Source organism: Elaeis guineensis, chromosome 6 (assembly GCF_000442705.2).
Source record: "Elaeis guineensis isolate ETL-2024a chromosome 6, EG11, whole genome shotgun sequence".
NCBI classification, from domain to species: Eukaryota; Viridiplantae; Streptophyta; class Magnoliopsida; order Arecales; family Arecaceae; genus Elaeis; species Elaeis guineensis.
The window spans coordinates 132083789-132098096 of record NC_025998.2 but is presented as its reverse complement, the minus strand read 5'-3'; the positions used below and the strand labels follow the sequence as shown (position 1 = coordinate 132098096).

General features: G+C 37.0%; 1 protein-coding gene across 2 annotated transcripts; it reads left to right on the top strand.

Annotated features, from left to right (window-relative positions):
• Positions 1 to 1737: 1737 nt before the first annotated feature.
• On the top strand, positions 1738 to 13185 carry LOC105046438 (protein EMBRYO SAC DEVELOPMENT ARREST 30). 2 transcript variants are annotated; one of them, XM_010925025.4, is made up of 11 exons: positions 1773 to 1923; positions 2743 to 2922; positions 3135 to 3219; positions 4718 to 4785; positions 4866 to 4954; positions 5076 to 5319; positions 8869 to 8981; positions 9284 to 9374; positions 9617 to 9745; positions 10819 to 11372; positions 12250 to 12965. In XM_010925025.4, exons 2-11 carry the CDS (start codon positions 2770 to 2772, stop codon positions 12692 to 12694), a joined length of 1971 nt encoding a protein of 656 aa, XP_010923327.1. In that variant the 5' UTR covers positions 1773 to 1923; positions 2743 to 2769; the 3' UTR covers positions 12695 to 12965. The 2 variants fall into 2 exon arrangements, with proteins under 2 accessions (XP_073116001.1, XP_010923327.1); XM_073259900.1 differs by having other exon boundaries at positions 1738 to 2922; positions 12250 to 13185.
• The last annotated feature ends 1123 nt before the right edge of the window (positions 13186 to 14308 follow it).

The following is a 14308-nucleotide window of genomic DNA, read 5'->3' as shown; positions in this document are numbered from 1 at the left end:
GACTTAGATTGCAGCTTGCCACTGAATCTATTGCACCAAAACTTTATTCTTGGCATCACATTGCCAATTCAAGTTCACATCTTAGCTTCTTTACAGAATTTTGCCCCTAACCAATGCAACCACCTACAATTTTCCAAATGTTCAAGCATTTGATGTGCTCAATTCTTGTTTCTTAAAAACAACCGCATACCACCTGTTGGACCCTACAAACCCTGCAATTTTGCATCAAATTATCTTGTTCTTCTTGCTTCTGCTGCTTCTGCATAAAGAATGTAGAGTTTACAAAGTATAGAAGTTGGATATGAACCTTAATATTCCATAACCAGCACCTATCGTGCCCCTCCTCTCCTTTAGAGTGCAGGTTATTTCATAGATCTGCCGTACCACAGGTATAGTCCTACACCTTGGTCCCTCAGTGTCTTCTCAATTGAATCATAATACATATATAAAGGATGTGAACTAGTGTGGTTGGTAAAGTTCTTAGACGTGGGTTGAATCCCACCCTCACGTTGATGACTACTAACATAATTAGTTGGATGGCACAGGCATGAATAGTTATATGGTCAAATCATAACTTTGGGAGTTGCAAGTCAATTGCTGCAGACCATGCCTAAAGTAACCGTACTGGCATCTTCAGCTGGGCAATTGGAAGTACCATCAACAGGTGCTTTCCCATGTTGGGTTCCTTCCTTCCAAATCCTCCGAAAGGGCTGTCCACCGTTGCTTGCATGTTTTGGTTGGGGACCCATCCTTTGCATTTGTAAGCATCCCTTTGCGCACTTTATCAATGATTTGCACAACCGTTTCCTCATCCTTGTTAATTCTCAACTGTTCCAAGGTCTTGCACAAGATATGCTGTCCAAGGTTTGTTATCTCGGTAATACGGTCTTATTAAAATATTGGTACGAACCATGGTACAAGATGATAAGACAAACTAAATATCAAAATAATATGAGATTATGTACTAATTCAATAAGGTACATTATAGACAAATCTTATTGCTATTAATAGCATATTAGTTAGCAATCGCCTATGAAAATTGATGTATTAGTGGTAAGCACACTAACTAGTTAAAACTTTGATTTGTCATGCATGAGAGATATACCGTACATCTTTTGGTACAGCAGGATGCAATATAAGATATATTATAAAATTCATGTTCGATGGATTAAGAATAACTACTGGCTTGTCTACGTAGAGCGATCGCATCATGGCTAATCACTTTAGCTATTTTATACTATCATGTAAAGCAATTTTTTTAAATATTTATTAATTATTTTCTTAATTAGATGTTTCGTAAAAATTTGCGGTCAACATGAGCAATACTCTTACAAGATGTAATTGGTGAAAGATTCTATCACCGTTTAAACCGAAACTTTCACCATCATATATCTATCATAGTTACATTCTTGTTTTAGTAAATAAAATAGCCATAAAAAATATAAAATAAAAGTAAAAATATATTTGTGACTTTGATATAATTCATCCGAACTGGAGCGATCGTAGCCATCTAATAAAATATTTTGTAATTTGGATAGACCACGTGCACTGCATATGCTTAGGATGGATCTTGGTCGAGGTAATCGGTCCGGCTCACCGGTCTAGGTCGTTTCCGCGTCTTTCCCATTCTAAAAGAAAATTAACATTTTTTTTTTCACCTAAGAAACTAAGCTAATTAAAGAAATTAAATAAAGAAGAGACCCCCACTTCACGCTTCGCCTCCTCGTCTTCCTCAAAGTTTCCATTCCGAGCTGCTAAAATCTCTATCCAACCCTCTCTCTCTTAATTTCTTTCCAAATTTTCTGGGTTTTTTCTTCGTTCCCTTCTCCGGGCTTCGAGGTCGTCGATGGAGATCTAGGGAACGTGCGAGAAATGATCGAACCCTCGTTTTGTCCACCATTCGATGCTTCCCGATCGGTTCTGGTCCGTCTCGGAGATCTCAACTCCCCGAATAGAAAGAGAGCCTTCTTTTTTTTTTTTTTTTGCGTTTTTAAGCCTTCTATTTACAAGGGTATTGTTGTTCCTTGCTGTGTTCTGCTTGATCCGTTTGGCGGGTTTTTAGGTAGAGATTTACAGGATGTGTTTCTGTGATGAAGATGGGAACATTTTGGGATTATGATCGGATTATGAACTCAAAGAAACCGGTTTAGTTGAAATCTCGGTAGGAGACCACCAGAGGGAAGAGGAGAAAGAGTTGGATGCTTCTGTTATTGTTTTTTAGAAGTAAACGATGGTAGAGTAAAATTCAGTAGCTTCAGATCATTCACATTTTTGGACCCCTGGATCTCGGATTGCTTGTGGTGCTTCTAAAGCATCTCTAGTGTTTCAATTTTGATGTTTAGAATAGTTTTGCTGGGCAGGACTCTGTAGATCTTCGGCAGTTAACTTCTGTGTTCCTTAGCTATCTACCATGACAAATTCAAGTATTGATTACATTAATAACATTAACTTCTTCAATGATCCAGCTTGTGAATCAATGCCTACTTCCTTCCCCTTTTCTTTGAATCAGTTTTGTTTATTGATATGATGCGACATGTCTTGCTGTCTCTTCCTATCAGAAAGTTTAGTTCAGTTTCCAGCTACTGAAGATATTCTTTTTTTTTTTTAATCTGCTATATGTGGTTTTGGGTTTTTCTTATTCATTCGGATTGACTTAGTTTATGCTGTATTGACCTATGCATCAAAAATTGTTTATAGATTTATGTGTATTTCTTTCTAATATATTACCTGGATACCATTTAGGGTTTGAAATGCAAATAATAGTTTAAAATGTTTCACAAGAGCAAGTTCAAGTTGGCTGCACTTGTGGGTATTGCCTTATCCGTGGTGTCTTTGCTGGTGCACCTTCTTCTTGCTAATTATTCAACTGGGGACTTTATACAGTACAAGTTACGAGAGGATGATTTCTATCAAATTGGACAAGTATGTTCATCACCACTATATTTATTGCCATAGTCATTATAATACTGTGTTCAAGTTTTAAAGTAGTGGCTGTGCTGAATCCCAAATGTTTTTTATAGCAGGATTATACATGCACTGACATTATTTTTCCTAAATGCTATATTAGCAAACACCTTATGCATTTTTTTTGGGGTCAGAATTATTTGATGATTGCTGTTAAAATGATGTTACAGAAGTATAGGTATCGAAAGCTATGGGGTCCTGTAACCTCTTTGGAAACCTTGCAGCCATATGCTAATCCTAGAACCTTCTATCCTGGTACGACTAATTCAAGCTCCTTGATGAATGTATTGCTTTAATTTCTTTTACATTACCTAATTTTGTATCATATATTCATTCAATAGAAGTTGAACAGCAATAAGTCCTCGCCACAAAAAAAATTAAAACCAAAGATGCAAAATAAGAATAGAACCATATAACTTGTAGTTCGTGGCTGGAGTTGGGAGTATTGGGATGACAAGTGAGAAAAAAAGAGGAGGAAAACCCAGGCTATAGTGAATTCTATACTACATTGTAAATGGATCTTTTGCCTTGATACAACTAGTTATCTTGTGTTATAGTGCATAAATATGTTCCAGTTAAAGGAACCATGAGTAGACTATCAGTGACTTACATGATCTTATGGATTCCTTAAAACAGTTTGTCCATCCAAAAGGTAAACACCTGAACCAACATGAACATTTTTTACATTTTTGGATGATATAGCTAGTTATCCTGTCCTTCACTCATGAATATATTTTAGTTAAAGGAGCCATAGGTCGACCATTATGCTGCCACATTTGTGCAGCTATATGAAGTGCCTGATTGCATCCAAACTACTTCAGACCTTGTGAAACCTAGAACCATTCTATTCTCATTTAAATATGTCCACAGTCATTCATGACCAATTAGAAATCAGCCTAAACCAGTTGTAAACTGGGTCTGGAGCATGTTAAATTTGTCTGAGAATGGGAACTTTATTTTTGAGGATTGTTAATAATTGTACCTCTGGGAAAATGAAGCTAGCTTGTGCAGGAACTTCTTCATTTTGCCTGAGCACACTGTCAAAGAGAAACACCAATATACATGTTGAGCATCCTTGGGTCAACTCCTGCATGGCAGAGATCACTCTATTTTTCTCTTGCACATGTGAGCTTGAAGGCATATAGGAATTCTATGTACAATTCCCAACATAAAGCCTAGTTATGTGCCACTGCTATTTATGTGCCTAGCTTGAAAATGAACCTAGCTTCTGCGGGGACTTCTTATTGCCCAAGCACACTGTCAAACAGGAGCACCAATATACACCTTGAGCATCCTCAAGTCAACTCCTTCATGGCAGAGGGCACTGTATTTCGCCCCTGCTCCTGTGAGCTTGAAAGCAAAAGGAATTCCATGTACAAAACCCACAACCAAAGCCTAGTTACGCGCCAGACATGTGATCTCTTGACACTTGGAATGACTGTATTCTGCATGTGAGATGGCATGTCAAATACCTTCCTTACAGACAAGGTCTATGAGCGTGTTAGGCCCTTTAATTTTCTTTTTACCTCCAGATGATTCAAACTGAAAGATATCAAAAAAAAAAAACTACCTTTATTGTTGAATAGGCAAAATGAAAATAAATTTAAAATTGACTGCTATTAGCAGAGGTTTTATTGAGATTAGTTAGCTGCCAAGATTACTATCTGCTTGAATTGAATGCTTTTTTTTTTTGCTTCTAAAATAAGTGCTCGGTCTTTTGTGATATATCAATCATGGGGCCTTTTTTCTGCAGTTCTGAAAGAGCAGAATGGTTTCATATATGCTAAGATATATGGTGGCTTTGCTAAGATAAGATCTTCGGTAGGTCCTTTTCATCTGGGAAGAGAGTGTGTGTGTGTGTTCTCCAATATAAATATATAATGTGGTTCTTCATATGCTAGATCTGTGATCTTGTCGCCATCGCCAGGCTTTTGAATGCCACCTTAGTCATTCCAGAGATTCAAGAAAGTCTTCGCTCAAAAGGCATCAGGTTTTTTCCCATTGATTCTTTTTTGGTAAAATTCCCATTGATTCTTAAAATACATGTTAGTTGTCTAACTTTTTGTTGGAAGCTGAAGTTAATGTGTTTCGCTTGTTCTTGTATTCCCCAGTACCAAATTCAAGAGTTTCTCTTATCTTTACAACGAGGAACAGTTTATTGCCGCACTTTCTAATGATGTCATTGTTGTAAAGAGCTTGCCAAATGATTTGAAGGAGGCTAGGAAAAAGACCAAGTTTCCTACAGTTTCACCTCGAAACTCAGCCCCACCAAGTTTCTATCTCACAGAAGTGTTACCTAAACTTAAACGATCAAAAGTTGTTGGATTAATAATCAATAATGGTGGATGCCTTCAGGTGTGATTTTTATCCAACTTTCTTTATTTATGGCTTCCAGCTATAAATGTGTTTTCCTTCAAAAATGGATTTTTAGATTGTTGTTGACGTGTATATTCATTATAATTGATGGTATCTTATCTCTAATCATGCCTACAACTGATTGTGATTCCTGCAACTCCAACTTGACCATTGTGGGCAATACAGTCATTCTACTGTTCTTGACCGATGAATATACCACTTTTTTGATATGCTTGTATACATATTATCGATTGTTGAGTAGCCTGCGAGGAAACAAGGATGTTATAGGGAGCGCAACAGGAAAATAAAGGGCTGCTTTTGTGAGTCTTTGCTCTTGACAGCTATGATATGGAGCATGGGCATTCACATGTCTAAAACTTTTGCTATGTATGCAAAACTATGGAGGCGCCCTTCACATTCTTGCATGCATGCTTGCAAGTTGGTCTTGTTTGAAATATATATGTGGATCCAACTTTGTTGTTTCCTCAAATATTCAAGAACTGAATGTATACTGGTTTCAGGCTTCCAGCTGATATTTGGATATGAACATTGTTTTATTTAATACCTTATGATTTTGTTTTCTTTTTTTGATAAATAAAACAAGTACATCACATGCATAAATATTATTTTTTTGATGCACACAGATAAGTATGGGAAGAAAAGAAAACATTGTTAACCTTCGTGCACATCAGATTTACTTTTGCATGGTGTATGGCTAGAACTAAAAGCTATACCGGTGCAGGAGTTGTAAAGGATCTTTGATTGAATAGGGTTTCTTTAAAGCCTAAAATTGGATTTACTAGAATTCTTGTTTAAACCTGCAATACTGCAACAGCCAGTATTTTAAGGGGATCTTAATGTCACAGGCAAGTATTGGTCCATAAGGGTAGAGAATCTAGAACTTAATTTGAAAGCTTTGAAGATTTTACGGACTAATATCAAAAAAATTGTAGGCTTTCTTAATTTCAACAGTAAACTTGAAATTATGATTATGCTTGTCTGGAAAAAGAAACTGAATGTGATATAGTTTTCTGGGAAGGTTTAGGGGTTCTTAGTGATTAAATAATAGGACTGAAAGATTGAAAGATGGAATGCAAAGCTAGAGTTTTGTTTAACATGAGAGTATCAAAGTTAAAGGTAAGTGCTGATTGGACCTTGAGAGGATTAAAGGAACTAGCTGCTCACACTATTGTGAATGCTCGGCACATAGCTAGCTGAAAGTTCACTCCTTTGTAGATGTACTACACCATGTCAAAGAAGTAGAAGAAACTTTTCTATTATTTTGTACATATGATAGCTGGTCCAACTGTATGTTTATTTGGGTCCTTTGCTACAAAATATTCATAATAAGGAGTATATAATACTCTTATTACAATAAGAAACATGAAAGAATCCTTTATTTTGGTCACCTTTTCTTTTCTTTTCTTTTTTAATGTGCGAGGAAACCACACCTTTTTTTATCATTAGAGAGTGGGAATCGAGGCCAGGTCTCTTGTATCAAGATGAGACTTCACCAACTCATCCAATTGGCAGGTGGCAACCTCTTGTATTTGTGATCTATAGTGGCTGAACCATGAGACTTTGCTACTTAAGGTTGATAATATATTTCCTACGTGATTGTCCTTTGCAAGGAATCAAACAGAGGAAAGAAAGAAATATTGTTCTATAGAGCTGTATTTGTAGTCAAATATGAATATGTGGCATGCCCTTGTCTGTCCCAAATATGCGTCAAGCAGGCCCTGTATATCAATGGTTACATGGGCTGCAAAGTAGGTACCTAAGTGGACCATGTAAGCCTAAGCGCTTGCTTATTTGGCTTAGGTGGTTGCATTGGGTGGTGTGGGTTGTGTGCAGATTAAGGTATAATGTTCCACACATCACTTTGAGGGTTAAAGGGCAGAAAAGTTTTAAACCCTGACCATCCTGTGAGGTTGAGAGAGGTAGAGATGGCAGATAAGGGAGGTGACTGCCAATTTGGTACATTTTCTCTTGTAATCTCCTTTGCCTTCGCTTGTACTCCTCCTATGCCTTTTCTCCTCAACCCTTCTTGCTTTCTCTTAGTTTTTCTTATTCTGATTATATTTCACTTATTTAATTCCATATTTATCTTTTTATGTATTTTTATGAAATTTATTTGTTTTGTGTTTTTCTTAATACAAACTGCCTGTGAGGCCACATAAGGCGTAAGTGCTACAAGATATCCCTGCTGCCCATACACTTTGGTTGCTTCTAGAACCTCGGAGAGAGATGTTAGAAGGGATGGCCATACCATCTATAGGCCGTGTTTTGACATATACTAGGAGTCATACAGCCTACAAAGTGAAAAGGCTTAAAGGTTCCGATCAATGCCTAACCATCTACCCTTAAAACAAAGCCTTTTCTGTGAACTCCTCGGAAAAGAAATGAGTAGTCATTTTGTGTACCCAGGTTACAAGCCAAGAAGGAATCCTAGAAGAAGCCCTCCAAAATTGGGATCCATAGTTGGAGTTGTGTTCTTGTTTATGCTTAACTAAAGCTTATTAATCAAACTTTTTTTTTACTTAAGGTGCTGTAAGTTCCCACTATTACTTCAAAGAGTGAGAACAAAACAATACTAGAAATTTTTACTAAATATTTTATGATGCATCAATTAAATCAGTCAATTACAGTCATTGCATAATATTTATTATTATATTGCCCTGATTCTCCCTGGATACTTCGTCTAATTTTTGCAGTTTTTGGTTTCCGCTGTTGCCACTACTTTGATACAAGTAACTAAAAGCTGAACGAGTTAGAAGAAAAAAGAACCATTTCCTTCTTCCATAAACTCTCTTGGCCACTACTTTTGTATTAATTATTTCTGGCTCGATGAAGCACAGCTTAAATGGAAAGGAAAGAGAGAAAGAAGAGCCTGAGGATCAATATTTCTTCCAAATATCCCAGTCGATATGCTGAAAATACTTCCCAAAATCTATGTGCAATTGGAAAGGGGTTAGGTTTTTTCAGTTGACTAAGAAATTACAAAAACCATGATCCTCTGTTCTGGCTCTTCAATGGTATGTGACACTTTCAATTATCTTTGAGACTATTGAAATGAAACACAATCAAATCATTTTCTTGTCGAAACATTTGTTCTTGCCATGTCTTTTCAAATCCTCCATTTGTCTTTGGAGCTTAATGCTTTCCATGAGGCTGGAATTGGCATGAGCTTATCTGAAAATCCACAAGATAATAGTAAGGATGATAACATACGTGACTCTGTTCAATCCTTTTAGTTCATCATTAGATTCCTGTTAGAAAGGATTATATGAGATTTCAAAATCTAAAGTCATTGACATATCAAAGGATGCATTTGGAGGTAAGATGTGGGAATGCAATAAGTGGAAGTAGAAATTTTGCCTTACCAAGAACTATTATCCTTTTCTAAATAAATAAATTGTTTGAAGTTTTTTCTGTTGTGGTATGTTTGACTTTATTTAAAATTGCATACATTCAAGTAATGTTCCACCTACAAAGAGAATCTTTTAGTTCTATTCAAATAATCTAATGACACTCTTATCATTTGTATAGTCTGTCCTTCCAGAAAGTATGGCAGAGTATCAGAGACTCAGGTGCCGTGTTGCTTTCCATGCCCTTCAGTTCCGCCCAGAAATTCAGGTGCTTGGGAACCAAATTGTGGAGAGGTACGACTGCTAAGCTTGATCGCTCCATTACTATGATCAACAATTATAATGATTAAATAAATCACTTTCCCTATTATATGAAACTTCTCTGGCACATGCAAGTTATTTAGTTTATCAATGCTCTCTCAGTTCTTTTATGTAATTATATGATCTCTATGTTTTACTGTAGAATCTTTCCTCTGCCTCAGTTCTTTGCACATTTCTTAACTTTCTGGAATTGTGTGTTAGTTTTGTTTTTTCATGCATGTCTCCGGCTATAATGGGTAAATTCCAGTTTAATCTCAGTTTAAGTTTCTTTGCAGATTACGAGCATTTGGTCGTCCATATCTAGCATATCACCCTGGTCTTGTGAGAGACACCCTAGCATTTCATGGCTGTGCTGAGCTTTTCCAGGTTGATATGATAAATGATCCCTTGTAGATGAATTTTGAATAGTACTACTAGTCTTTGTGCTGCTTTTCCTTCGGTCATTTTTCATTTTTTGGTAAATTTTCTTGTGACACACAGTCCATTGGACATTTATATGATTTGAGATAGTTTGGCTGCGCTTCCAATGGTTCTATTACATTGTTACATCTTATTCCCATGCCTCATTTATTCCTTTCTTGATGGGCTTTTTACTTTATGCTGCCTAGGATGTTCACACTGAACTAATACAATACAGAAGGAACCAGATGATCAAACATGGAATGGTTCATGAAGGACTTAGTGTTGATTCAGTGGCTCGAAAGAAAAATGGCTCATGCCCTCTCATGCCTGAAGAGGTGACTTTGCTTGGTCATTTGTGTCATGCCAATCTATAATGTAAAAGTTGGATAAAACTATGTTTTTGGTTTCTCACTGTATCATTAGCTAAGTTCTAATATTGGCTTATATGTTGAAAACTTTGCTTTTGTGATACAATGTAGCAATGTTGAGTCTGAAACCAAACATACTTCTTGATGTGTACTTATTGCCAACTTCATGAGAGAATTGTGGCTCAAATTATGTATAATGCTTTGTTTCTTTGAAACTTGTCGTTTTATGTACCTTGAGAGTCCCTGTGATTTTGTGGTTTTATATAACTTGAGAGTCCCTGTGATTGTTAGCATAAGTTAGTGTTATCATTGAAGCTGTTGTACAGTGTAGTGGTGATCAGAATTGTGGCTGTGCAGTTCTAATCATGTCATATTTCAGGTTTTCCATGGACAGTATAATTGCATCAGCGTCTGGCCTAATTATTGCTATTAAATGATGCTAAAAGTGCCTTTCTTATTTTGCTGGTTAATTTGTTAACATTTAGCCAATTGTTGCTGAAGAAACATCTTAGGTAATTATTTTCCCCTTAGAAGGTTTCGTATAACAAAGCAGAGCAAGTGATACCTGTTAGAATTTTTTGAGGATCTTCTTATCCTGTTTGCAGTTGTGGAATTTTAGTATGTGAACTACAGAAAAAGCTGAAGAAGCTCTTTTTCTTTCCCATTGTATTTGTGCATCCTTATATTTATGCTTGCTTATCTGCAGAACCTCTAAAAGCGTTCCTTTCTATTGATATGTCCCTTTCTAACCAGTATTTTTCTTGATCTGGTACTTAGTGATAATTTTATTCATCTGCTGTGACATAAATAAAAGGCAAATATTCTATCTATTTTGCAACATCAATCTTTGGCGGTTTTCATAGTTTATGTTTCTCTGAATGTTATAACATTTTATCTCTTCTATCATGACATCTTTTTTGGAAGGTCTGAATAGCTTGATCTTTTTTTCAACCATAAGCTGGTGTTTGTTGTAGCCTTCTGTTGCATCATTTATATAGTTTTTTACCACTAGTTTGATTGACAAAAAGGTTACTGTGCAGGTGGGGCTTCTCCTTAGGGCAATGGGATATCCTCCAAATACAATAATATATGTGGCTGGTGCTGAAACATTTGGTGGGCAAAGGATTTTAATTCCTTTGCGAGCCATGTACACAAACTTAGTGGATCGTACTTCTATGTGCAGTAAGAAAGAGCTGTCCAGTTTGTTTGGACCCGAATACCCTCTTCCTTCAAATCTGCATCAACCCCCTCCTGTGAAAAGTGAGAAACAACTTATTGAAGAGTGGAAAAGAGCTGGGCCTCGGCCACGACCACTTCCTCCACCTCCTGCTAGGCCTTTTTATCAGCATGAGAAGGAAGGTTGGTATGGTTGGGTTGCCGAGACTGATAAAGAGCCAGACCCTTTACCTTTGGATTTGAGGATGCAAGCTCACAGGTTGCTCTGGGATGCTCTTGATTATTATGTTTCCATTGAAGCTGATGCATTCTTTCCTGGATTTAACAATGATGGGAGTGGGTGGCCAGATTTTTCAAGCTTGATTATGGGGCACCGACAATACCAAACAGCTTCTGGCATAACATACCGCCCTGACAGGTAAAATCCTATGTGCTACTGTGTTGCTGTTGAACTATGCAGTTGATCTAGTGACTAGAATGACTTATGGTTTGCTATTGATCATCCAAGATAACTCATCATTCATGCATCAATTGCATTAGTTAGGTATCAGAGTGGGTTTTGGATGCATTTAATACGTGATGTTAATTCACCATGTCCTTGTTGCGGTGTATATAAAATACATTTACCAGTGTGTCTGTTAATTATTTTTCCCATCTTTTCCTAGAACAAGAAGCAGGCAAAATGCTCTGAGAGTGTCAAAAGGAGCTGCAAGTCCAGCTTAACTAATAATCTCTGCTACTTAAGCCCGTATATCTTATATTCTTGATATACTATAACAATATTCGACCTAATTGTAATTGCTGATGTTTGTTTCTGTAAAGTTCTTAGCATAAAGCCATAACCATAAAGTTTCCTAATAAAATCCAAGTTTGACCAAATATGACTTTAAACATAATCGAAAACTGGTAGATTACAGAGTATAGAACATGATAGGTTTTTGGAAGCAGTTTGGTTAGTGATTGCCTGCTTTATCTTGAAGAATTTCATAAATGAACTTGCTATAATATCTGGTATTGAGAACTTTATATTAGGCATCTTTATAAAAATTAGTCTGTCTTAATTTATCTATATATTTACTGACCACTAAGCCAAAGAGTAAATTTTTTGCTATATGAATATGCTGTATGAGTTGGTATGATTCCTGGGCTTATAGCAAATCGGGCAACTTAAACTGTCTGGCAAATCATAGGTGCTGGAAGCATACATCCATTCCATTTTAGAAGTTCAGATGCCTATCAATTTCAATATTATATATATCTACATTCTGCAGTAATTGACTTCTTACCTTGTACAGGAAAATTATTGTTGAGCTTTTTGAAACTAACCGTGACAATCTATATCATCCAAAACGCAACTGGACGGTTCTTGTGCGGGATCACCTCAACAAGAGTTTAGGTGCGGATGGCTTCATAGCAGAGGCCCAATTATCAAAACCTGCATCATTCCTTTCTCATCCATTGCCAGAATGTTCCTGTAGAACATCCACATTGCCCGACAATTCTAACCTTGTGAAGGGCCAAAATGGTGAACTGTTATATGGTGGCGAGGACAGGTGCCCAGACTGGATGGTTCATGGCCTTTCAATGGTTTCTGCAAGGGCCACTGGTGGAAAAGATGAGGAAGTTGAGGAGGGCGAGTTGCCTGAGGATGACAGCGATGTGGATGGGGACACCGAAAATGGAAGCAGAATTGATGCAAACAGACCTGAACAGGATGAAGAGATGGATCCTGATGATTAAAATTTTAAGCATATACATACTGAAAAACAACTTTTATCATGTGGACTCTACAAGCGCGGCATGACTTGAAGATTATGTCAAGCTCCTGGAAATATAACAAAGCTGCAAATGTTGCAAGGATTCTCTCTTTCCACAAGAGGATCAATTACGGCAAAGGCTTAACTGGAAGTCGCTTGCTGTCAGATCTTCGGCATACAGCGTCGATGCAGAAATTAACCTCATCAAAAATTTTCCTGGCCTCCCAATGATTCCTTGTCTGATTTGTATATTTGTAAGTGAAAATATCGTTGGGAACTTGTCATTCATGAGTATGGTGTTTGTGTTGCCGAGGCAGGAGGATTCTCATATATGAAACCCATATGGAGACAAGGATTCTTGTATGCATTTCTTTTCTTTGGACTTCTAGCAACTAACCATAATTGTTTCATTTTGTAGAAAAAAAAGCACTACTGATTGGGGACCTTGGATATTGGATCATCATTTGAGTGGCCTCTTTCTTTGCATTGATGCAGGATTGGGACATTTCAGTCTTGGGAGTCGGTCTTACATTCTCTGCTATGGAATCCCATTCTCTTGTTTTGTGATGTTTGCATTCTTTGATCAAGCATTATCAGCTGCACTGAAATACATTGATATTAACTTAAAATTATTATTACTTTTATTTGTCAATTAACTATTTCATTCACTTGTTTAAAATAGTTTTTATTATCTTGTCTTCTTTTTGGGCTTTTCTGTACGACCTGTTCCACCTTATTAGCGCCTATTCCTGCCCGACTTGAGAAGGCTTGTTATGAAGATTTTAGCGTAAAATTGCAGTAGTATTATTGGTCATTTTCCCCTGACCTTTTTTTCACATGAATACGCATCATGGTGCTTAGGTATCAATATTTCCATGGAAGAAAAACAAGGGTTAGACCGGTCGGTAATCAGGTAAGCTTGGCTCAAGCCAAAAGTCCAAAGGCTGATAGAGATTTTTGCGCAGAAAGGGATTTGTATTGGTAGAAATGGTACTGAAGGAGGAGATAATAAATCACACCAAGATTTGAAACATGGAAAGTCCTTTGAGGCAGAGATGGTCTGTTGTGAAGCATTAGTGGTAGCTTTTGTTGTTGTGTCGACAATGTGGCTTCTGATTTTTCCATTACCCTTGGCTTAAAATTTATACCTATATCCAGGAATATTTTTACCAAACCATATCGAACAAAATCATTACATGCCAACCCATCCCAATGTAATAGAAATAGACCCGAACACAACCTGACTGGACCGAGCAAACCAAGTCTAACTGAATAATTACATCCAATTAGCATAAATAGGATCGAGTGCAGTATGTCTGAAACCAAATTAGTTTCTTTGTATTTTCTATGAAGTTGGTGTATTCCCAGAGTTTTGTTTTTTTTTTTTTTTCCAGAGATTAAATAATCCCTGAAAATATCAAATAGCTGTGCTTATTTGCGTTAGAACTTTTCTTACTTGCCTCGAGCTCAGGTGTTGGCCTTCCAAATTTCCACTCTATTTGGACATCTTGGAGCAGAAAGAAATTCAAGGGAGCTAACCGGAGAGCCTGGGATCAGCTTGTCATGGCTCTGAGTTGGAACGTTTGGTTGGAAAGAA

Excerpts from the sequence above, each read along its gene's own strand:
- LOC105046438 (XM_073259900.1), top strand. The coding sequence starts at position 2,770 with ATGTTTCACAAGAGCAAGTTCAAGTTGGCTGCACTTGTGGGTATTGCC. Across the intron at positions 2,923-3,134 it reads ATTTCTATCAAATTGGACAA|AAGTATAGGTATCGAAAGCT; the intron begins GTATGTTCATCA and ends ATGATGTTACAG. Across the intron at positions 11,373-12,249 it reads ATAACATACCGCCCTGACAG|GAAAATTATTGTTGAGCTTT; the intron begins GTAAAATCCTAT and ends TACCTTGTACAG.